Genomic DNA, 25,128 nt, shown 5'->3' on the forward strand with positions numbered 1-25,128 from the left:
CCTGATAAATAAAATGCCAGCTTAACTGTCTTCTCCCCAAAGACTTTTCAGACCAGAATATGCTCTGGTTGAAGAGTTCCTGGCTGCATAAGATGTTTATGTATATGCTGTTTTAGTGGGAGATGATAAAGACAGAATAAAACGGTGGATCATCTCAACTTCGGAAAATGTCAGCAAGTACGTTTTATCATATGTAAAACATTTTAGGAGGTGGCAAGGTAAAACCTGCTATTTCAATAGAAGATTTTATATATTTTCATATAATTTAGTAACACATAAGCCAAAAGTAATGTTATGAGTATGTGTATATACTTTTACTATATATATGTGTATACTATGCATGTTTTGAGAACATCTTGATGCCTTGTTAGCTAACTACCTGCCTCTTCCCACTCTCCTACTCTGGGACCAATTAAATCAGAATCTCTGGAGAGTGGGCTTGCATGTCTGGGCCTTCTGACTTCCTTGGTCTGGAGCTGAGAACAACTGATTTACATCATCATCTTCATGTCAACTAAAGATACATCAAGGGCTTATTCCTAAGGGCCAGGCATTGTTTCAAGCATTTACATGCATCATCCTGTTGAATCCTCACCACTGGGACAGTGGTACCAGCAATCTCCACATTTCACAGGAGAGGAACTTGAGCTTAAAAGAAGTTCAGCCATGGAGAAATGTTGCAGAACTATTAAATATCAGGATGGAGTATTTAGCCTGAATCCAACTCTAGCTCCTAATTGTGACCACACTATTTGCTTCAAAATTTCAAGAGGCAGATTGAGCATTTTCTTGAAAATTCAGTTATCCAGGAATCTTGATATAGACTCATGCTTTACCCAGGGAGCTAAGAAATTTAGGGACCACGGAAGGTCTATTCATGGCCTGTATCTGTTAGAAAATACCACCAGGTGGCAGCAGATACTGTATATTTAAAACCTTGAAGCTTAAAAAAACCAAATACAATTGGGAAAAATGCACAACTACATGAGGTAGGAGCAGATAACTAGTAGTCCGAAAGCGTCACATTTATTGGATTCTTTACCCAGAAGCTATCAAAGGAGTCCCTCTGGCTGAGTGGCTTCTGATCACATCCTTCCTGGGCCTTATCTTGCTCTGAATTCTGATCTGTCTTCTGCGGAAACCTTCGTCTTGCAGGGTTAATCCATTAAAAGATGGGTGGATTGCCTCTGGAACGTCTAGCACTGTTAGGGATGCTACATGAACTACATGAACTGAATAAGAATTGGCAATCCAACCGGGGGAAAGAAATGAAAATATGGAAAACCATTCGATTTAGGTGGAAGTGAGACGGGTGAAGTTTCTCTTGTCAGCTCTCTGATAATAGAATAGTTATTTGAGGGAATTGAAAAGATACAATTTCAAGACTGGAAGAGGTATTACAGATCAGTTAGTACCGTGGCTCCCAAAAGTGTGGTCCCTGACCAGCAGCACTGGCATCCCTTGGGAGCCCGGTAGGCGTGCCCACTCCCAGGCCCCGCCCAGCACTCGTGTGTCTCAGTGGGTCTTCCAGGTGACTCTGTGGCAGCTGAGTTCCAGAACCAGAGGTTACTATGCTTCCCTCCCCCCTCAGCCAGTTTTGTGGTTTAAGAAACCAAAGTCTAGACTGAATTGGAACTACAGAGCCAACACACCTTTCGGGAAGCCTCACACCTGGGCCGGCTGGGCTCCTTTCAGCTCCCACTTGCCACTGGCTGCAGCTATGAAATGTGGCAGGGGGCTGAGGGTTAGTGACAGGAAGCATCCTCTGGAGACTGAGGGCTGGGCGGTGGGAGGTTGAGGAATTTGAATTGATACCAGCTGATCACTGAAGGGATTTTTCTTGCGTGTGTGATCGAGCGTGATTTGAGCCTAGGTTGGAGGTTGAGATGGTGTAAAGGGGCCGTGAGGAGTGGATACGTAGTCTAGCTGGTGTTTGAAATTGAGAGTGGAAGACCAGCACCTGAGTGCTTCTTGAAGGGACAACGCTTTAATGTAAAAGAACAACTCACATAGGGCTTTGGAGGGTTAAAGTGGACAAAGAGGCTGGGGTGAAGGTAGGGGTGGGGAAGGGGGTAGGGAAGGATTTGGGATGAGGCAGGCTTTGAGTACTTCCCACCCAACTTCATCCCAAAGCCAGGAGAGGGTTTGGTCTGAAGGCACATCTGGTGTTCTGGGAGGACTATAGGTGACTATTAGAAAAATTCAGGGATGGCCTTAGCATCAAATGGCACAGATGGTGAGGAAACCATCAGGCCTGCCCTCCTCAGACTTTATGCACTTTTGAATCCCCTGGGGTCTTGTTAAAGCGCAGATTCTTATTCAGCAGCAGGTCTGGGATGAAGCCCAGTTTCCAGATCACGCTGACACTGACACTGCCGGTCCAGGGATCACACTTGGGGTGGCAAGGACGGCTGCACTGCGCACTCCCTCCACCCCTCTTACCCCTGTACCCGCGGTCAAGTGGAAGTAGGATTCTACTTCCAAGTCGTCTTGGGTTTAGTGACACTTAGCCCAGATTTTCAGCACAGGTCTCATTTTCATGTTTTCCCCTAAATACACTCATATTTGTCAGGCTTGGTTTGGAAAATCTGGGCAACAGACCCAGGATGGGATTGCAGCACGGTGCTTAAGAGCATGGGCTAGGGAGGTGCATTCTCTGGGTCCAAATCTCAGCCCTGCCTGTGGCTACCATATAATCTCGGGTAAGTTCTCTCTGCCTCAGTTTCCTTACCTATAAAAGGAAGTTGATAACAGTGCTGGCCTCATAGGACTCTTATGGGTATAAAATGTATTAATATTTGCACACCACTTAGAACAGAGTGTTGGACATAGTCAGCCCTTTAGTGGTCAAGAGCCCATCCTGCATCCCATGCCAAGGACGGCTGCAGTGTCGCTGTCCTCAGATGTCAAGGCTGGCCCTGAAACGAACTTTTTCTAAACTGAATCGTAATGAGACCCAAATGTTTACATGGTCCTGACTGAAACTTTGAATCAGTGTCCCTACAGGACCATTTTTCATAATCTGGGGAGAAGTAAGATTGTGTCCTAAGGTTACTTTTACCAATAACATGTCATGTGGGCAAATGCTACCTAACCCCCAATTTGTACACTTGTAAAACCACAGTAAGATGCATGAGAGCAAGAAAGGGTGAGCTGCTCATTGAGGAAAAACACTTATTTTGAAGTTTTAGGCAAACTTTCCATAGAGGATTGATGCCAGGTTCTGTGCTCCAGATGGCCCCACGGGCTGAGCCAATAGCAAAGGGGAAGATGGGAGTCCTTCCAAGTAGACCCTGGGTTGCGTTAATGAATGCCGGCTGTACTTGCCTCCCTGACTGTCCCATGTTTCTTCAGCCCATTGGGGAAAAGGGGCTTCAGAAATCAGGGCCAGTGAAGACATGCAGTGTGCAGCCCCAGCTGAAGGGTGCAGCCCTGGCTGAGGGTACAGCTGATGGCCTTCCTGTTCCCACGTTCTTATGGTCACTGGTGACAGCTGAGCTGCTGTGGGCTGTGGTTTCACAGTAACAGAGCGCATTCTGTGCTTGTCCACATGCTGAACCTACAGGGCTTGTGAGTAGAGAACTCGGGGGTTTATCCTGCTGAGGACCAGGCTTCTAACACCAAAAGATTCTTGTTCCCCCTGGCAGTGCCACTAACGGCCACTTTTGCAAATGTTGCCTTTGAGATATGTCCACCCTGGAGTTTGGCCAGAGAGGCTACAAACTGAGCAGGGCTTCGCCCACATGGAAGCCAGGGCCCACTCAGAGAAGGAGGCAAGACGTGTTAGTACCATGGCTGGCTGCGCTCTAGGTGGAGGGAAGGGGGTGGGAGGATGCTGGGCTCAGAGCCATGACCTGGGAAAGACCCCTCTCCTAGTTTGGCAGGAATGTCCAGGCTTTGCTCCAGCATCCCCACCCCAGCATCCTGCTCTCCACTGGGTCTCTCGTGATGCATTCTAAACAAGCTGGCCTGAAGCACGTCATGGAAAAGTCGGCTCTCGGACTCTTTGTAGCTCGGCCAAAGATCTAAACTCTAGAGATCCCTCTCAGAAATATACTGTTGGCAAGACCTAAAGAGATCTGGCTCACAGGCCTGGCCTTATTGCCTCCCCAGTGGGAGCTGAGGGGTACCATGCAGAGTCACCCTGTGAGAAAGCTCTCACTTCATTGCCTGACCCAGCCATTTTCAACAGGGGTGCCCCAAGAATGTTTAAAACATGCAGCACCTGACTGTTTAGTCAGGGGCGCTGGCCTCTTTTCCCTCAGATGGTCAAATAAAAAAACGACAACAGTCAGAACAACAATAGCCATCCGGTGTGAATAAATCCAAATTCTACCTGTTTTTTTTTTTTTTTTCTGTCAGATTGGCAAAAAATACATTTTTTGATGTGCCATAGAATTTTAGTAATTAGTCTATGTGTGCCTGAGATAAAAAAGGTTGAAAATCACTGGCCTAACCTAATGTTTGGAATTTTACCTGATAGATGAAGCAATGTTCTGAAGACTGTTTTGAAAAGACTCTACTCAAATCCAAATATTAGTTTGTTTCAGGCTTTGGGGAGAGAGCTAATGTTTACCAGCAGCTGCCGTGTGCCGGCCGTGGACACACGAACCTCATTATAAACCCTCTTTAGCAAATGCTTGGCTGGCTTGCGCAGAGCTGGGAGAGGGTCTCAGGTAGGGCCGGGGGGGGGGGGGGGGCTGCAGTTGTGCCCAAGGCAATGAGGCGCGGCCAGAAGGTGGGAACCAGGACAAACAATTTGTTCAAGGGTAACTTTGAGGGTAGAAATAATGAGCTCCTATCGCTTTACCTTTCAGAGCACATGTGCTTCTTGAGGTTGGTTTCGTCACCTCTGACCCACAGTTAGCTCAAGACAGAGACGAGGGACACTGCTCCTTGGTTTATTCATGAAAGACAATCTAATTATTCATAGCAAGTTGGAACTCTATAGCCGGGTTCAGAGACTGATTTCCTTTTAGTGGTTCAAGGAGCAACCGAGTTAGAGATCACTACTCTTTCTTATTAGCAACTCTGGCTAAATGAGTATTTTGGAGTTAGTTATAGATGTTCCTTAGCCATGTGGCTGCAGCAACATTACTAGACTGCAACTGAGGAGGCTGGACTATTCTTCCTGAGGCAGGGGATGGAAATTTGGGGACAATGCTTTTAACAAAATTAAATTTGTTACAAAGTCTTACTGGTAGTCATAGAACCATGGGAATCTACTCATGTGATATTTTCCACCCCTTCCTCCTAACACTAGAAACCAGGCTGCAACCACCAAAGACTTCTAGAGGAGTGCTTCTCAAATTTCGGTGTGCACACCAGTCCCCTGGGGGTCTTTTAAAGATAAATTTTAGAATTAGTAGGTGGGGCGGGGCCTGAGATCTGCATTTCTAATAGGGTCTCTGGTGGCGTTGATGCTGCTGTTTACTGGACCACTGTTTGAGTGACAAGGTTCTAGAACAGTGGTTCTCAAAGTAACAGCATCACCAGGAAACATGTTAGAAATGCAAATTCTTGAACCCCACCTGTAGAATAAGAAACTCCGGGGCTGGGGCCTGGCGGCTGGGTTATTTTTACAAGGCCTCCAGGTGACTGTGCTGCCTGCCTGTTCAAATGTGAGACACTCTGGTCTACAGAATGAACTACCTGTCATCCTTAGTGTGACAAATTCCAACATTTAATGATCCTGTATTGCGAAAGGTCTCCCTGAGGTCCAGCCGCAAATCATTTTGCTTAATTACTCCATTTCTTTTAGGCTTTCTTGGAGTCATCTTTTTATTTTTTTTAATCCTTACCTGAGGAATCCATTGAATTGGGGGGGGGGGGGAGGTGGAGAGAAAGAGAAAGAAAGAGAGAAACATTGATGTGAGAGAGAAACATTGGTTGTCTCCCATATGTGTCCTGACTGGGAATCGAACCTACAAGCCAGGAATATGCCCTGACCGGGAATCGATCCTGTAACCCTTCCAGTGCACAGGATGACACCCCAACCAGCTGAGCCACCCGGCTGGGGCTCTTGGAGTCATCTTTAAAGGTCCTAATCATAGACTGTGAGGCTCAGAGAAAATGTAAGACATGTTCTGAATCCTTTCCCTCATGTTTTATGCTCCCCTACGAGCCTTGTCTACCGCTGAGCTTTCAAAGTAGCTGCTGGAAAGGATTAAAGTGAAAGTTAAGTTGAAGAAATGCCTGTAACCATTTGTTGCTATAGCTTCCCTGTGTCAGAGGCTTAGGCCATTCTGCTTTCTTCAATTCGGAGTTTAAAGATATTTTTACCCTGCCTTGCGCTTCAGCTCCTATGCTAGTATTGTCTAAAAATTTTTCTAAAAAGGACAGAGCAGTGGGAAAGAAGAATTAAACTCCACAAGAGCTTTTAAACCGTTTTATTGAATTTGAAATTAAATAGAGGCCTGGGGAGGTTGTTACGGGGGCAATCAGCGCACAGAAGCTTACAATTGCCATGGACTGCTATAGAAGAGGGAGCCCTGGATGGCACGAGGGGCCCAGAGCGCTCTTTAGAAGGCAAGGGAAACAGAGCTTTCGGAGTCAGGCAATAATTCTTGCTGTACTGAACTTTTCAAACTGGATTTAATATCTATAAAATCTGACTAGAGGGGAGAAGGGTGTAAACTTCTCTCTCTTTAAGGCTGCGAGTCTCTGAGGCATGGGGACACCCCAACGATTATGTGATTGGGTTCAGCATCTCCAGCCCAAAGAGCAGTGTACCCCTATTGCTGAAATGCTTTCTGCTGGAGAAGCAGCCAAGTAGGACCTGCACTCAGGCCCTTGTACTTAGCACAGAGGGGCCAAACCAATTTTTCCATGTTGGGCCAGCTTAGGGGGCATCCTTTCCTAGTCCTGTGTCTTGGTATTGATGCGGTTTTCCAGTTCCTGAGGGGAGCTGACCCAAAGAGCCATCTGCTGATGAGGGGAAACTGGAAGGAGCCTTGAGTCTGGTGCTAGGTTTTCCAGGTTCCCCACTTCCACCTGCCCAACACCAGCCTTTGATGTCCACAGACAGTGGTCCTTGCAAATGTGTACAGAAATCCCAAAGAAAATCCTCTCAAAATTTCCTGTTTTTTTTCCTTTTTTCTCTCTATTAATAGAGCTTTCAAGTTGAGCAAAAAGACAGATCTCCAGATAATTGTTTTTTTTTTTGTTTTTTTTTGTTTTTTTAAAAAAAGGCCTAGACAAATATAAATAACTATAAATAACAAGTACCAGGAAACTCACAGTGGGAAAGCACATGGTCAGACCTTCACTCCAAAGGACTTAAGATGTAAGACTAAACAACCCGCTGATTTTGACCTAAATAAATGACCCAAGACATATGGTAACAAAAGCTCTATCGAAGAAATTGGCCCCCAGCTATCAATTGCTTAAGGACTTCTTTTCCAACCCATGAACTTACAACATCAGAAACTTTGCATAATGGGGTGTGGGGTGTGAGGAAAGAAAGATAAGGTGGCATTTCCACCAGGTAGAGCGTGTGCTGATTTAGTGCTGAGAGCTCTAGTTCGTTGCCTTACGTTATTGGTTGGCCAGGTTTTCCAACCTGAAGAAACATATCTTACAGAGTGAGAATATTTCAGAAATCTTAGAGAGTTTAGAGTCAACCTCTAGCTATTCAGTTATTCACTTTTGGAAAACATCTAGTCCTGGCTTCTCTTGCTCCCAACACCTCCCCCTCCTTCCTACCAGCCACTCCCTATCCCCTATCTCGTCTGGACCTTTTCACAGCTCATTAGATGGTTCAAATAAAGGGTGGGCAAAGAATAGAGCAGGAAAAAAATAATGGGTGAGACTCAAACTTATGAAATTTACTCAGTAATTGTAGATTTGGAATTGGTATGGGTAGGAAGAAATTAAGAGTCTTGGCCAAATACATTATTTTGGTTATTGTTAGTCATCAGTCAATGAATGAGTTACTTTGCCTATCAACATCTTGAATCATGTAATGGTTTAGTTTTTTGTAATTACAAATATTTTTAAGACATTAAGAATAGGCTTTAGTTGTCATTTAGGTAGACAATAAATTTGCCCCCAGTGATCAGAAGAGGTCATATCTATTGAATGAACCAAGATAATAAAAATAAATCAAGGTAATAAAAATTTACCTGTCCAGCAGTGTCATACAGTCCGAGCAAGTGTTGCTTGCCTCCCACTGTCACGGTAACTAGAGGGGAAGAGAAAAGGAGAGTCCATAAATACAAGCTGCAATCAGGAGCCTTCACATCTTTCCATGCCAACATCTCCCTGGCATACGCCCATCCATGTGTATTCTAAAGCAAGATGACAGCGTGATTTCCAAATGAGAGACAACCTTGGGCTACAGTAAGAGTGGATGGGCTGAGCCAAGTCCAAATTTCTCAAATGAGATTGTTATCGGGGAGGCTGGGGTCTTATCTTCCCCACTGGGTGCTGGGGGTGGAGTCCTTACGATACCTTGAGAAAAAGAATTTTCTGAGACTCCCACAGGAGGATGAGTGATTTTTATTTGCATGGAATTACATCCCCGGGTTTCCAAAGTCCTATTTCCCTTAACCCAGTCCTGGAAGAAGTGTAATTGGGGTTTCGGTAGAGTTAAAAGCAAAGCCAGTGTCCAGAGTTTCTGTTCCATGTTGCAGCCGGGTCCAGCTCAGCGTCAGGCCGGTTGCAGTCCATTCGTCCATTGTGTGTGGGGTCCACAGGGCCGTGGGCCATGAGGGCAAATGCAGGAGAACCATGAGAGTGTGACCCTTGCAAGAAGAGTCCCAAGATAGCGAACTTCTTTGTTCAGGGGGTTAAATATTCCAAATTTCACACCCTTGCAGTGGCCACACCCATTCTGGCCAATGACCTGTTTCCAGGTGTGACTGGCAGGCGAGTACCCTCTCTCTGTCACCCCAGCTTTACCAGGTGTGTATCTATCTTCCCTTTGCCGGACCCCTGGGGAGTGTAAAGATGTAGCTTCCTGGCAAACTGCCCAAATGACATGCCTATAATATTTGGCCTTCCCTTTGCTCCTTTCCTGTTATTAGTAACTAGGTTAATCGCAACGGTATCAAGATGAATATTATTGGTGCCTCTCATTGATTTCTACCAGGCTCCAGAATATCAAGCTCCTGAAGGTCAAGAACCCAGGACTTTTTCTTGGTTAGGTTATTTTCTCCTTTTGTTTGGTCTGAACCGCCTTTCAGGACACAGAATTGTGTAAGCAATTTCTCTCTTAGAAATCTGTTTTTATCCGTCTTTGAAATGTTAATAAACCCCCCCAAACAAAGACTATTAACCCATCTGCATATTTTATAACCTAAAAAGACAAAGCAAATAATGAAACAAGATGGGTTCCATATTTATTTAAGAATTTTTTTTTTTTTTAAATTGAATATTCCTATGCTTTAGCTTAACTGATTCATTACAACTTTGAACCTTGGTAGCAAGAGGACATGTTGTACGGGTTCAGTTTCACATACCTAAAGGGTGTATATAGAGTGAAAATGGAGAGTTTGATTCACCCAGCAGGCTTACTGCTTTGCCAAGCAATTGCACCCGAAAGTGAGAAGTAATAGAGGGATACCAACCACTCTGTACATGTCTGGAAATGAAATAAAGTCTCAACTTGAAACCAAACTGAGATTGAACAGATTGAATGCATAATACACTTCTCTTGGTGAGTGGAAAGAGCAAATTTAGATTTCCAAAGAAATTGAATTTCTTTTGGAAAAAGGAAGTAAAATAATAAAAGAGAATGTGATTTTTCCTAGTTGATTAAAACCCGTGCAAATGCAATGTACAGCTGATTTTTGATGCCTCCTACCAGGAGTTATGCAGGAATTGAAAGATAAACTGGATTAGCAATCTTTTATTTTTATATTTAAAATTTTTTAAAATTGATTTTAGAGAGGAAGAGAGAGAGAAACATCGATTTGTGGTTCCACTTATTTACACATTCATTGGTTGACTCCCTTACGTGTCCTGACCAGAGATTGAACCCAAAACCTTAGTGTATCCGGATGACACTCTATCCAACTGAGCTACCTGGCCAAGGCTGAATTAGCAACCTTTTAAAACCATATCTCCAACCTATGCCAGGCAAATTCTCTACTCTGCTGCTCAGAGTTGCTGATTCGTACCTATTTTACTTGTATTTGTTTTCAGGTTCACGGGCTACAGAGTAGTTCTTAATGGCTCATTCTTTGCAAAGCACTTGTTTAAAAGTACTGCCTCCACAGACAATGGGAACAATTTTTCTATCTACTCAGATCACTCTGTGTGCAGCTTGATAACATGACTGCAGCCACTCAGATGGGCTTTGAAATGTGTATTTTAAAGTGGTGAACCCGGCTCCATCCAACCCTGGTGACAACGCTGACGGAAGAGGAGATTTTAAACATTTTGACTTCCTTTCAAATGTCAGGCTAGCAGTGGAAATGAAGACGAGATGGCGTTGGCCTGGAGCTCTTTTTCCCGTTCTGGTTTCCTTTTCCTGCATGCTTTTGCTTAAGTCCAACCAGATGTTCCCAAAATCTGCCTAAATGGTGTCTTTAGTGACCAATTCACTACCTAGTCATGGGTCAGTAATAAAGGGAGGAAATCTAGCCACGAAACATGGGATTCCCTGCCTCTAGCGAGCCCAGTACATGCTGGCCAGGGGCACGTTTGGGTGGCCCCCTCGGACCATGCCACGACCAAGAGGCCCAGAGCCATCTGTGGAGCGAGCACTAGAAGCTGAGTCACCCTCGCGGCTCCAATGAGCACTGCAAATATTCCTAAGCGATGGCTCTGACCTTGGCCACCGGAGCCCTGAAGCTCCTGTCCTGGTTTTCTCAGAGAACAACCATTCCCTCCAGTCGGCCTGTCCTCAGGCCTCACCCTGTTCTCCCCTGGCAGCTGTGAGGCCAGCGCCAGCCAAGGAAAGGTGGGCTGTGGGCCGAGAGCCTTTTTTCCCTCTGGCCTTCCCTTCCTCCTGGGTTTCAGTTCCTGGGCTGCTCAGTATTGGGAGTAGGAAGCCTCCTGTTGTGCAGCTTGGAGAGGAAGGGTTTACCAGCAAGGCCTGGGCACGGGGCAACATAGTAAGCAATATGCCAGGGCGGCTTGGAGAGGTGTAGGAACTCGCGGTAGGGGTATTATTGTGTGTACATGTGTGTGCATGTGCATACATGTGCATGTGCATGCTCATGGGACATGGGAACACCAGAGGGACCCTGCTGCGTGTGCGCACACACACTGCTGGAGCGCAGTCAGAGAAGGCTTTCTGTAGGATGTGTCTGAGCTGAGTCCCAAGGATGGCCCGAGTTACCCCAGGTGCATTGGCAGGAGGGATAAGGGGGGCTCAGGAGCTCCCGGGGTGCATGGGGGAGATGGAGCAGAAGAGGTGGGAGTGCAGGGTGGGACTGTGCGGGCTCACTAATGGAGACTTCATCCTGAAGGCTTTGTTTAGCTATGAAAGTCCCGAATTTTTCTTTTCCCCAAAGAAAATGAAAGAGAAGGAATTAAAGTAATTTCCTTGGGCTCTGGCAAATGGTGAGGAGAGGGAGGATGACATTGGGGTGGAAGCCTTGTGGGCTCTCAGCTTCGCTGGGTAGTGGGTTTCTCCTCTGTGTGTTTGGCCAGCTCTGGAGAAATTGAAAGGAAGGGAGCAGAGCTTGTGCCCCTGACTCTGGAGATCACTTTTATTCTCTTCTCTGCCCTTTTATTTTCCCATTTTATTGGAAGGCAGATAAGTGGATTGCACAGTTGGTGCTAGAGAACATCCAGGGACAGCCAGAGACGGATCCAAGAGTTAATCACAGTTCGTGGGTTGTCCAAATGGCTTTGTGAGTCCCTGCCTTGGACTAGCAGGGGATGCCTTATCGTTGCCAACAGGCTGCCGTGTCCTCTGAGGCCCCTGTTTGGAAATGAATCAGCCGCAGCAGCCCAGAAGGCAGGTGTGCCCTAAAACGCTACTGGTAAACGTCGTGAGGTTGGAAGAGCAGGATCTTTCAAGTCAGGTGGATCTGCATTACAATCCTACCTTTGCTCTTCGCTCTCTGCGTGACCTTGGGAAAGTCAACGAACACCTCTGAGCTCGATTCCTTATTTGTTACAAATGGGGATAATGTTACCTATCAAAGTGAGGACTTGTGCAGAGGAAATTAAATGAGAAAGTGCCTGGCATACAGCCTGGCCCATAGTGGGTGCAATTGTTCCTTTCCCTCCATCAACAAATGCTCATTGAACCTCTTCTAAGAACTTGCTCTCAACTGTATACCTCATGTGCATTAACTGGCACAGAGCAGGGTCTTAATATTTGTGAATTACTAGCCACTTTCTACCCTAAATGATAGCTATTTAGATCATTTAGATCGCTTCTGTCTCCCACTGGGCAAGAAGACCCCTGAGGACAGAATTTCCACACCCCACGTCCTGCACAGTACGCAGTGTGGATGCTGGCGAATGCAGTAGCCGCTGAACACACAGGATGGAAATGGAGCACCAGGGGCAGCTCAGGCAGAGGGGAGCCCTCCAGGCTGTGCAGACCTGCCGCTCGAAGCTCCCCGGTGAGGTGCTAACTGCTGGGAGGCGCCTGCCGCCAGCAAATCTGCCCGGCAGTCAGTGGTCAGGCTAAAATCCCAGATCACCTTCTATTCTCGGAGCTATTAGAGTTGTTTTCTGAGTTTAGAGAGGTTTTAAAGCAAGTGGGTCAAATGACCTGCTAATGGCTCAGATGGTTCTCTCCACAAAGTGTGAAAAGTTGTCTGCGACCTGTTAAGTATGTAAAATGAAGGCCTTCTTCTTGCCAAATCCCCCGAACCCTTTGCTTCCAGTGTTTCTTCCTTGTGTAGATCAAAGTGGCTAATTTTGCTAAATCTAAGTCATGGGTTTGATTTTTTTGAAGGTCAGTTAGTTTCACCCAGAGAGAAAATGTCCCAGGCAGGACCCGAGCTTGCCCCCCTCAGCATTTCAGCTACCTCAGAAACCTGTGTGTCACTTGTAAACCTGAATGAGGACATGTTGGTCACTCCCTGTAAACCAGCTCGGCCCACCAGTCCAGCCCATCAGTAGTACTAGGAACCTGGGTCAAAGCCCCTTCCTTGTTGGCTGGCGGGCTGGTCATCTCAGCTGCCAAGAGCGGTCTTCTGAAATCAATATTATGAATATATGGTGAATGCTGAGAACTCAAATGCTGGAAACGTCAGGCCAGTTAGGAGGAAGCCTCCGAGTGCCCTTCAGTCCCAGCACGTGGCCAGCTGCCTGCATCACTCACGTCAAGTGTATTCTATTTGGCAGCAGAGGGGAGCAGAGCTGACTGGGTGTGTGGATGTAGTGCCATAAAGGTGTTATTTTGGAGGAAGAAACACTAGATTATAGACATAGCAAGAAATAGAATTTTAAGAAAGTTAATAACATGGCTCTCATGGAAATATAGGATGAAGGTATGTCAAAGATTATTAACTCAATAGTGAGAGAACCAGTAGGATGATAAATCTTGTTCCAAGAGCGTTTTGAGGAAGTGGGCATAGACAGGTACTTAAAAAGCAAAATGTCAGAATGACGTGGCTGTGTTCAACAGGAAACTGGTTATTGTCCGGTGGAAAAGAGAGCCTTTGGTGTTTTCTTTTATACTAAACAGTGATTGTTTGCATCTCTACCCAATAAGATTTACAAATTGACACGCGACTTCAGAAAGTCTAAGCTTTTAGTTAATGGTAGAATCAAGTGAAGGTGTATTACCCTAGCTTACTACTCCTTGGGGGAGGGTGTTGAACACTAACTGCCCCAGCATGACATGGGAAGGACAACTGCATGCTTCTGCCTTATATCCAAGTTTCAGATAATTTTTCTCGGTGTCTGAACTGAAGTCTGTACTTTGCTACTCACTTGGTGAGATGTCAGGCAATTCTGTATGTCTCTCTCTCACCAAATCGTATCTACCCTAAAGGGACATGCACACTCTTCATAAGCTGTTCAGAAGCCAGGGGGTAATCATCACAGCAGCTCGTCTGTGTCTAGGGGGCTGCAGGAAATGGGGAGCTTAAGTGGAGGTTCGCAGCCCTGGCGGACGGAGATCTTCAGCGGCGCCACCTCCTCTCCTCCGCTCCCACCGACCCTCAGCCCCGCCCTCTTCCTTCCCCAGCTCTCCTCTGCGCGGTGACTCACGGAGCTCGCCTGTCCACTCTTGGGGGCAGCTTGAGTGTGTCTGTGGCCTGCTTTACACCTCACAGATATGCATGCACATTTTATAAGGAACCAACTCAGAGTCCCCTTAAGTTAAAATAAGTTAGAAAACACAGAAGCATGGAACAGACTGAGGGATCTGAGGGCAGGTGGGGGTGGGGGAGTGGGTGGGGAGAGATTAACCTAAGAATTTATATGCATATATGCATAACCTGTGGACGCAGACGATAGTGTGGGGAAGGCCTGGGGGGGGGGGTGCAGGGTGGAGGGGGTCAATGGGGGAAAAAGGGGGATATTTGTAATACTTTCAACAATAAAGATAAATTAAAACATGAAAAAAGTTAGAAAACAGTATGAAACTAGAAGTAAACAATACATTTTCATAAACATGAACGGTGGTGAATCCTTCCTGGTGAGATGTTATCTGTCCCACACGCGTGACCCTCTTAAGGTGGCTTGAAACCCTTTTTACTCCTCTGCACGGCTCACCTCCGCCTGCTCCTTTCCCTTGTTTGCTAAGAACGCGTCTTGTTTCCCTGAGCAGAGGTGTGTGTGTGTGTTAGTGTGTGTGTGTGTGTGTCTGAGATAAAACTTGCTGGGGGAAACCTCCTATTTGATGCACTGGCAGGAGGTCCTGTTTCTGTCGAACAGACTGAGGAGAAAATCCAATAAGCTTCCTGAAAATCCGTTAGGACTCTGAGCCGAGGGCTTGCTTTGGCGAGGTCCGCATATTCATCTGACAGCAACGAGAGGCCATTTGAAGAGGGTGACGTGTCTGTCGGGCACCTTGCCTCCCTGGTCATGTTTCTTTTATCGGATAGGTATGCCTGCTGGGACAGGGCATTTGGTTTGTAGTTATTCCACGTTGTAACTACCCTGGATTTTAAGGCAGAAGAATTGGTCGGAGCCTGTGGCTTATTGTGAAATAACTCTGGGACCTTCAGCAAGCCACAGCTTCCCTATGTCTTGATTTCTTTCTTTTTTTTTTTTTTTTTTAATGACAGAATGGAATTTATTTGAGGAGCTGAGGAGATCATGACTATGAAAACTTTGTCCACCAAAGCTTACGCTAATGTAAGGTGGCATCACCAAGTGCACGGCTTCTTAAATGACAGGTTCTGGGACCAGAGCTCGCTGGAATGAAGTCGCACTGGTTCTGGGTGTAGGGTGGCTGTTCAGGAAAGATCTTTCCTCGCCAGTACTTGTTTGATGATGGAAGAGGAGGGAGGAGGGGAGTGGGGAAAGGAGGACTTGGGACTGAGTGGGGATGGGGCCAGACCAAAGATGGGGCCATGATTCTATGACACCCGCATCCTGAAATGTTAGAGTCTTGCTTGGCCTCACACCCCCTCCCTCAACATTCGCTTGGGCTCCACGTCCTGCCAATTCTCCTTGCTGAGCACCTCCAGAACCCAACTCCTCTCTACCATCCTTGCGGCCTTCTCACTGCAGCCCCTCGCCCCAGCCTTGCCCACTGTGAAGGGCTGCAAACCCACGTTCTTTCTCCAGGCTCCAGCTTCTGTGCTGTTTTTTCTCACTGCCACCAGTCCACGCAGCTGTGGCTCCCAGTCGTCACCAAGATACAATTCAAATACCTTCCAAGAGTTACAGAATCTTTGTAATCTGGCTTCTGGTTTACCTTTCCAGATCTCTGATTTTTTGCCAGCTTACAATCCAGAGTTACTGCAATCTGTTATACTCATGATGCCTTTGCGAAGCTGTTCACTCTGGAATCTGGAAAAGAAATTCTAGAATGCTCTCTCTATACCTGTCAGCCTGGAAAACTCCCATAACCTGGAAAGCTCACTTCCATAATTGCTCCTTGATGCCTGCCAAGTACCTTAAGCCTCTTTTCCATGCTTACTTGCCCATTAGGCCATAAAGTGCTGTGTGTTATTTATTCTCATGTCCCAGCATTTAGAATGGGCCTGGCATGTAGCTTTATAAATATTGGTTGAGTAACTAAACAGTGCATTTTAAAAACTCCAACCAAACTGGAGGTTTTCTCTGAGGCATCTATTTTCAATAGATTAGTCTTTATCATTTTTCAAAGGGTCACCATGGGCGTTTCTGGACACTGAGTGGCAGGATGGAGTCACCAGCAATGACACCCTATACACTAAAGCAGGCCTACCTGTTGTGAGGGGATGCCAGGGAAACGTGGCTCTCCTGGGTGGCATCTGTGCTCAGACACTCTTTTGCTTTTCCAGGCAACTTTCACCAGCTCTAGGGCTGCTGACTCTAGGCCAGCGGGCAGGGCCACTGCCAAGGTGTCCTGAGGGCCACTGTGACTGTGCAACTTACAGTAGTCAGGCTCCCTGGCAGTAGCCACAGAGTACAGCGAGCTGTCTTTTAATTAAGACTTTGGGAAAAAGTGACTGAATTATAAATGAAGCCAGCACATGGAGGTTTGTGGTCTGCAAACCAGACCATACTCTTTGCCGAATCCTCTGTATAAAGAAAAACTTTTAAAAAATGCTGGCTCCTTTAGTCATAGTCATACATCGCTAGAATCAAGCTGCAGTTGAGGTATAGACATCAATGGGAGAGAGACACATTGACTGGTTGCCTCTCGCACGCACCCAGACGGGGGCAGGTATCAAGCCTGCAGCTGAGGTGCAGGCCCTTGGCTGGAATCAAACCTGGGACCCTTCAGTCTGTGGGCCAGCACTCTAACCCCTGGGCCAAACCTGCCAAGGCACTATGCAACTTTTTAAAGAATATTGAGGAATGTAGTAAAATATTGAGGATATAATGCTAGGTAGTAGGAGATAAAATTCTACCTTGCATATGTAAAAATATTTATAGAAAACGCTTTAAATGTTTTCCATACTTTGTTACCAAGAACATATAAATCAGACAAACGATATTTGGGTGCCCAACAATCATGGTTATGTTGTTATTATTGTTGTTATATACAGATTGGATTAAATGTCATCACAGTTGCCTCCCATCACTTAACTTCTATCATTTCTTCTTGGTCCACTCTCTGATTTTGTCTTACACTTGTCCAGATTTACTTCTGGCTGTAGGACCAAGCCAGTATTTTCACAAGTAGAAACAAGTGATGAACAGGTCTGCTGCAGTGCAGCTTTAAAAACTGTGTGTTGCAGGGCAGCTTATCTTTTTCAGAGAATTATGATGAACCACTAATGATTTACCTATACTTGCTTTTCAAAGGTACCAAGAAAATATTGTGCATTTGAAGATGCTAGAATCTGCCAAGACGCATTCACTGTAAACCCAAAGAAGTATATGAGCTGTAAAGACAACAGCCGTAAATTGGTTCTAAATATAGCCCTTTATTGACACTGTAGGCTGAGCAAAATGCGCGAGCCACTGAATATTTGGAGTGTGTGTTTCTGCTCTCATTAACTTCTTTTCCAAAGTATTATCAGATAATTGGAGAACATTAGGCAGTTTTTCTGTTTTCTGCTTTTGTGTGTGGTTGTTTTAGATTTTAGTTACTTGTCTGCCTCATTGTTACTCAAGATCCTAGAATTTGATGTATTTATGAATTTTTTCTTTATTTCATTTATCTTAGTCTAATATCCCTAACCAGAACAGGTGTTCTTTTAAGGTAACCCTTTTTATTTACTTCTTAACAACTGTCAATAAATGGTTAATTATGGTTAATTATGATAAAGAAAGATGTATGTACAACAGTTTGACATAAAACAGTTATTGGGTCCTTTCTGCAATGAATATCTGGGAGCCATCTTGCAAATTTATTAAGAATTTCCTTAGAGTTTGTATAAGGTAACATCTACCACTTTTATGTCCTTGTTCACATATTTTTCCATCAATAGTTTTTTTCCCCAAACATCTAAAAATAAAAGAATATTTTGGGGATGCTTATCAGCAGTGTCGGGTTCACGGCTAGCCAGCCCTGTTAAGGAGAGCCAGGGAAAGGATGCGCTGAGTGTGGCTACCATCAGAACCTGTGTCACGTATTGTCACTCAAAGCTAGAAGGCCCCATGGAGTGCTTGGCACCTGGGGTCGACGGGTCAATGGATTAGCAACCTGACGCTTGAATTCTTAGTCTTGGTCTTGCTGATGCATTTCCATCAGGTTTTAGGTGAGGTACAATTAATCTAGCAGAGTTTCTGCGCATTTTCAAAGATTTAAAAAAATATAACAGGTAAGTGGAGAACTATGTGGTATGGTCTCAGTATGGTTTCACACTCAAGGACACACAACACTAACAACCCAAAGTCCTTATAAACCAGGGGAGGGGAACATCAGGCCTGAGGGCCATATGAGGCCCTCAAAATCATTTGGTTTGGCCCTGCCAAGGCAGCCACAGGAGAGACTCGAAATTCAATAAACCTAGGAGTTTTTCATAGCTAATTTTTACCTTGATAATTTTGCATGGTCCACGAATGATGTTATAAATATCCAAATGGCCCTTGGCAGAAAAAAGCTTCCCCATCCCTGTTATAAACTATTCTGACTTTAAGTGAAAGAGCAAGACACCAAAGGGAGGTTCCAACTTCTCAGTATTTTTCATAGCCTAGCCCAGCCTTGAAGCCTTGCCGCTCCCCTCCATTCGTCACCGGCACAGCTTCTGTAAATATTTAAGTCTTCTTTCTGCCAACACAAGAAAGCCCAGGGCTTGACTGGCCCTCTCCTTTTGGGCTTTGGAAGAGAGGGAAGCGGAGTAGCCAAAGGCACTTTCTCTCCTCAGCAGAAGGGGGGAGGGTTTGGGAGAAGGGAAGGATTATAGGCATTTATAATTTAATATCCTTTTTGTGTCTCCAACACAGGCGTTTTCACAGGTCAAGGGGTCATTTGTCAAACTCTCTTAGGATACTAGCATCGTGTCTTTCTCCTGGAAGCTACAGACACTCAGCCATTCACCACATTGTCAAGGACCCCGGTAGTTGGAACTTCAGTTCCTGCTAGATAGGGGAGCTGGCATTGGGTGGCAACGATGGTTCTCTTCATAGTGTAGATGCTGATTCAGTTGCTCTGGGTGGGGCTTGAGAATCTACATTTCTAATAAGCTTCTGGGTGGTGCCCTTGCTACTGGTCTGCAGGTCCCAGGCTCCCTTTATTTTTATTTTTATTTTTTTATTTTTTAAAATGTTATGTTAATAAATATTTCAGAGGTATTAAAAGTTAAACATGTAAAATACTAATAATATAATCTAGGAGTACTGTATGTATGAACTGATAGCTGAGGTTTTTTTGGAATAACATACTTTTTTTGTTAAGTTCATAATTAAAATTAACCCATTTTTATGGCAGGTAAGGAGAGAGTCTTTAGAAAGCAAGAAAAGAGGACGAATACAGTGAAGATTTTGCTTAGGTATTTGTTTTAAGGAGCTATTTTTAAAAAATATGTCTTTATTGATTTCAGCGCCAGGCTCCCTTTAAACGCGGCTGCTTGAGCCCCTCAGGCGGTTGACTGGTATGAAGTACAGTCTAGTAAAGAAATGCAGAAGGAACGGACGCTGGCCAGCAGCAGGAGCACTCACTCTCACCGGCCCACTCCCTGGCAAGAAATTAAGGGGGTTGGGGGCTAATCCTGTTATAAGTCCTGCAAAGAGCTGGAGACATCTGCTCCCAGGGCAGCCTGCGGAGAGGGCTGCCACTTTCCACAGGGAAGATTTGAGACCGGGAAGGGACTTGGGCCAAAAAAGAGGACTGTAAAACGATGAAATTATAAACAAGTAATCTTGAGGCCCGGAAAATGTTGTCTCACTCCCCTGGGTCATCACTGAGGGGAAATTGACCTCAAAATGTGAGCGCATGAGTAAAGGGAGGGAGGCAAGCAATTTGGGCAAATGAGACCATAAAATGGGCTGATTTTCTCAGTCATTTATTTCAATATTTCAGTAGATTGTACCCAGCAGCTTGGAGCATAATAAAAACTAATGTGCTTTCTTCTACATGGGGATTTCTGAGTATCTTTCTGAAGCTCTGTGACCTAATTTACAAAAGTGTGCTTCTGGACCTTCCTTAGGAAGTACCTGCTATCACCTGTCTGCCTGGCCCCACAAGGGCTTTAGGAGCAGCTGGTAAAGTCAGACAAGTTTATCTTCTTGGGCAAGCTCCCCGAACCCCAGTTTCTCCTCTCTAGCACCGTAATTGGCCTTTCCTTTTCTCCCTTATCAAAATCTATCTTCTTCGCTTTTCCCCACACAGAGGTTCTGCAAATGATTAATCACTGACAGGGCTGTGAACTCCTTACACGCAAAGACAAACTTCTAAGGCCCAGCATAGTATCTTGAAAATAATGGGCATTCAATAAATGGGTCTCTGTGGAATGGATAGCTTTAGATGTGCCCCCCTGCAAGGAGGGAATACATTTTAGAGGATCATGCCAAACTGTTACAGCTCTAATCCAGATCCCAGGAGCAGCTGGTAGGCTGGGGGGAGCTTGTGGAGATTTGCAGCTTTCTCAGCACTCCGGAGAGCACAGCAGGAGGTTCCTGGTGATATGTCTGGCATGGACGCCAGGAGATACAATTGTCAAATTGAAAGTGATCAATTCTAGAAAACAAGGGAAGCCATTGAGCCCATGGCTTAGGCTCACTCCAAGACAGACAGTGGTGGAGTCTTTGGCTAGTTCCCAGCGTTGACAGTTGAGGAAGCCTGATTCAGGCTTGGGGGACAAAGGCAGCCATTGAGGGTGTCAGTTTCAGGGCCTGAGGGGAGCAGCCCAAGCCCTTGACCCTGACCTCTGCCAGGGCCTGGCTCCATCTTCACTCCAGCCACCACGCCGCTGGGACCACTACGGGGAATCGCGCGAGAGCTGCGGGCTCTGATTCCAAATCTGACTTCCCAACCAAGCAACAGAGAGAAAGATAGCAAAGCAAGCTGCTAATTATGTTTCATTTTTACAAAATAAAACTAGTGAGAATAAATGAACACTAACTGTACCTCTTCCGATAAATCTAGTTTTGCTTTTTAAAAAAAATCATCACATTGGCTGACCTTTGTGTGGTTAGCAAGTTTCCTGTTTTAGACTTTGTCCCGAGGGTCAAGTCTTCTGGCTCTCCTCAAGGCAGGCATTTGTAACTGGCTGTTTTGTTATATGATCCCAAGGAGAGTGAGAAGGGAGTAGCCCATCAATAAATGCTGACCCACGTGAAAACAGAAATGGCTGGAGGGAAGCAGAGATAGGCGAGAAGGGGGCAGTGACCTAAACCAGTGAGAGAAAATACAAAATTAATGATTTAAAATATCTAAAACCTACATGCTTTTGAAGTACAGTTGACCCTTGAACAATGGCAAGATTAGGGGCATCAATCCCCACACATTTGAAAATCTGCCTATAACTTTTGAGTGGGCGGTCAACCCTCCGCATCCAGGGATTTAATCAACTGGGGGAGAAAGCAGTACTTTTGACCCATGGTTGGGAATCCATGCTTGGGAGTGCGAAGATACTGTTTTCCATCTGCGGTTGGTTGAATCTGTGGATGCAAAACCCACAGGTTCAAAGGGCCAAGCGTATTTATTGAAAAAAATCTGCATATAAGTGGATCCATGCAGTTCAAACCCCCATTGTTTAGGGTCAACTGTATTTAAGTGAGTGTAACTTTAGCAGATGAGGAAATTAAGAATTGGCATTTGCAGGGAAATGGCAGCTGGATATTCATGACTAATAACAAAAAAGTTACCTATTTTATGTTCTTTTGCATGACACTACCCTGGGTTCTGAAGGGCTTTCACCTTGAGAATTATAGAGGCCTTGACCTTTTGGGAAAGAGTAAGGAAAGGCAAGAGGAATGAACAATATAAAAATCTAAAGCTAGCAGCAGGGCTAGAAAAATTGTCTAAAAATCCAGCCAAATTCTTCTTAAACAGTTATGGGGAATTTCCTAATTTCTCCGTCAAATATTATCTCTTTACCTTCCTGTTCTTATCCTATCCTCATATCCCTGTTCTGGAGCTGCTGCAGTTCTGGGGATGGGAGTGGAGGCGTGATGGGAAGGTAGGAAATGCTAGGAGTGAGTGTGTGTGTGTGTGTGTGTGTGTGTGTGTGTGTGGTGTGCAGTGGGCAGGGAGGGTTTGGGAGACCACAGAGAGGGTGGTGAGTTCCAGGCAGGAGGAATAGCAAACAGCATCTTTCATCAAAACTGTGTGCCAGAGGGCTATTGATTAGGAAGCAGTGATATTTTTCTTAGGGTTAAAATAAACTTTAGAAATATCCTTGGACTACTTTTTCAGGGTGAAAAATTATTTTATATCATGTCTTTGGACTGAACTGTTGGACTGCATGAATTGGCTTGAACGGATGCTACCAGACTGATGTGGTTGTAAATACATCCCAAATTCATACCTTGGCATTCCACAGGCACCTGATTATTTAATGTCCCCCCCCCCAGCAAAAAATATCCACCTTCTAATTCCCCCAAACTGTGAATATGTTACTTTACATGGCAAAGGGACTGCAGATGGGATTAAGTTAAGAATTTTGAATTGAGAAGACTATCCTAGATTACTTGGTGGTCAGAATGGAAGCAGAGTTTGGAGAGGTGAAGGGGGCCATGAGCCAAGGAATGAAGGCAGCCTCTGGAAGCTGGGAAAGGCAAGCAATAGATTTTCCCCTACATCCCTTGGTTTTTCCCTAGTGAGATACATTTCTGACCTGCAGAAGTGTAAGATAATAAACTGTGGTAATCTGTTACAGCAGCAGTAAGAAATAAATACAGGAAACTTTCTGTTATAAAATATCTACTAGCTGAAATGGATGCTTTGAAGTTGGTGCTGTTTGGGGAGAGAGGACATCCTTTCCCTTGGCTTAATGTTTCCATGTGAAGGGCATGGCTTAAGGCGAGCCCTCGGACCTACTCCTCCCGGGGGAGCGGGGACATGGAGAACGGTGCGCTTGGTCAGTTTGGGAGCAGCGACCGGGCAAGCCTTGCTCGGTTCTCCCCCCTTTCCCTTTGGATCCATCTGCCGGGGAAGTAAAAGCTCTGCTCTCTCTGGGAACTGAGGCCTTCGTTTTCAGTGCTTTCGTGCTGGACTGCGAAGCCCACTGTAACCCGGGTCCAAAGCCCGCCTGGTCTTTTTCGGTCCGATCCTTCTTTCTCCCTCTCGAGCAGGGCAAAGGGGTGTTACTGGCTTCCCTGGAGCACAGCTCATCACATACACATTCCCTCTTTCCCCTGAGTCACTGATTTGTCATTCTTTAATTTATTTACTATGTCTTGCTTAATGCTAGAGAGTATTTAAGATGGCTTATAAGTACATAATAATAAAAAATGAGGAGCAGAGGGAAAATGAAGGAAGGACTGATTGCTGGATGCAACTGGAGTGAGATCAGGATGGAAAACACATGCGACGGGGGGGGGGGGGGGGGGGGAGCGTTCTGGCGCTGGGCCTGGGCCAGCCTGGGGGCCACGCATTCGGTTCCGAGCTTCTGACCAGTCAAAGCAAAGAGGGAAGCCTGGCTGGTTAATGATTTGTAGAATTATTATAGAATCAAAATCAAATGATTTATGGACTATGGTAGCAAAACACCAACTGGTTAAACAAGAGAAATATAACTATTCCCCGAATTGAGACTGAAACTCTCTCCTGTGGGTCTTGGGAAAGAGAACACTTAGAAAATGTAGTCGTCTTGAGTAAATAGGGCTATCTGCTTCATAAGCTATTTCTTACAGTATTTCCCCAGTGTAAGAAAATGGTACAATAAAAATGCTTCTTCCGTTTATGTTGCGAATTCATTGAGAATCTACTCTGGGTTGGGGCAACCCTTGGAGCTGGGGCATACGCGGGTGAGCAAAACAGGATCGTCCTGTCTTCAGGGAGCTTATGGTCTAGAAGGGCAGTCAGACACCATACAAGTAACACCACACAATGAAGGTATAAAATCAGGCACTTGACGGTGTGAGACAGGGCACTCACTTTAGATTAGAGGCCAAGGACAGCCTCTTTGAAGAAGTGACATATAACTTGAGACCTTAGCAATAAGTGAGCAAGCAAAGAATGTTTGTGGGTGTAGTGGGAAGAGACCAGGTGTGGTGTGTGTGTGTGTGTGGAACCTTCTAGGCAGAAGGAATCACATGTACAGAAACCCTGAGATGGAGAAGATGAGGAGATGAACGGTCACTGTGTACTGAATGAGGTGGGGGTGGGAGCGAGCAGACAATGGGCTGGAGGGCGTGTGTATTTTGTAGCATTGGCAGTGGAAAGCCTTTGAAGGCTTTTGAGGAAGGATATGATATGTTGTAATTTATAGTTTAAGAAGCTCAACTCTGGCCGCTATGTGACAACAGGCAAGAGAGAATGGGAGACAGTTGCAGTGGCCCTGGGAGAAGATGATGGTGGCTTAGACCAGGAGGTGGCAGTAGAGATGTGGAGATGTGTCTGTGGTGGCCAGGACACAAGCGTGCACAGATAGGTGGCTTGCTGTTGATCTAGAGAACATGTCTCCCTATTTCTGAATTTGATTTAATCTTAAATCAATTTTACTGTTTCTTAATGGACTATAACATTTAAATTAGTTGTATGTGCAAATTAGGTATGTTTCCGAGGAGAGACGTTCCTGCATCTCTGACAAGGTTCTACCTAGAGCAATGGCTCTCAACCTTGGCCAAGGCTGGACCAATGCTAACAGAACCTCTGGGGCTGAGACCTAGGCACAGGTATATTCTCAAGCTCCCAAGTGATTCCACTGTGTGGCCAAGATTAAGAACCACTGACTGAGAGCGTTAGGTTGATGGTGAGGTGTGACATGTGAGGCTAGAATGAAATCCAACATGCAAGGTTGTAAACAAGCTGGAGAAAGAATATTTCTACTAACATGAGGCTGCAATGGAGCCAACTATTTACGGGTTTCTCTGACCAGCTCCTACATAGGGAAAATTAAATCGCAATTAGCCGAGGAAACTAACATCCTTGCAAACACTGTATTTCAGCATCTCTTGGCAAATTTATCTGAAACCCTGAACTTTATAAATAAGGTGAATTCTTAGGCACTGCATGAACCAACATGTGGGCTAATTGGATACAAAAGGTTTCATCTC

General features: G+C 45.4%; 1 protein-coding gene across 1 annotated transcript in view; it reads right to left on the minus strand.

Annotated features, from left to right (window-relative positions):
• RHOJ (ras homolog family member J) overlaps window positions 1-25,128 on the minus strand; it is a 73,537-nt gene that overhangs the window by 14,033 nt on the left and 34,376 nt on the right. Inside the window, exon 2 of the mRNA XM_087819991.1 lies at window positions 8,124-8,182. Coding sequence (XP_087676117.1) covers window positions 8,124-8,182 — 59 coding nt within the window. The remainder of the gene's footprint in view (window positions 1-8,123; window positions 8,183-25,128) is intronic.

The sequence above is a fragment of the Miniopterus natalensis genome, chromosome 1, assembly GCF_054644295.1.
Source record: "Miniopterus natalensis isolate mMinNat1 chromosome 1, mMinNat1.hap1, whole genome shotgun sequence".
NCBI classification, from domain to species: domain Eukaryota; kingdom Metazoa; phylum Chordata; class Mammalia; order Chiroptera; family Miniopteridae; genus Miniopterus; species Miniopterus natalensis.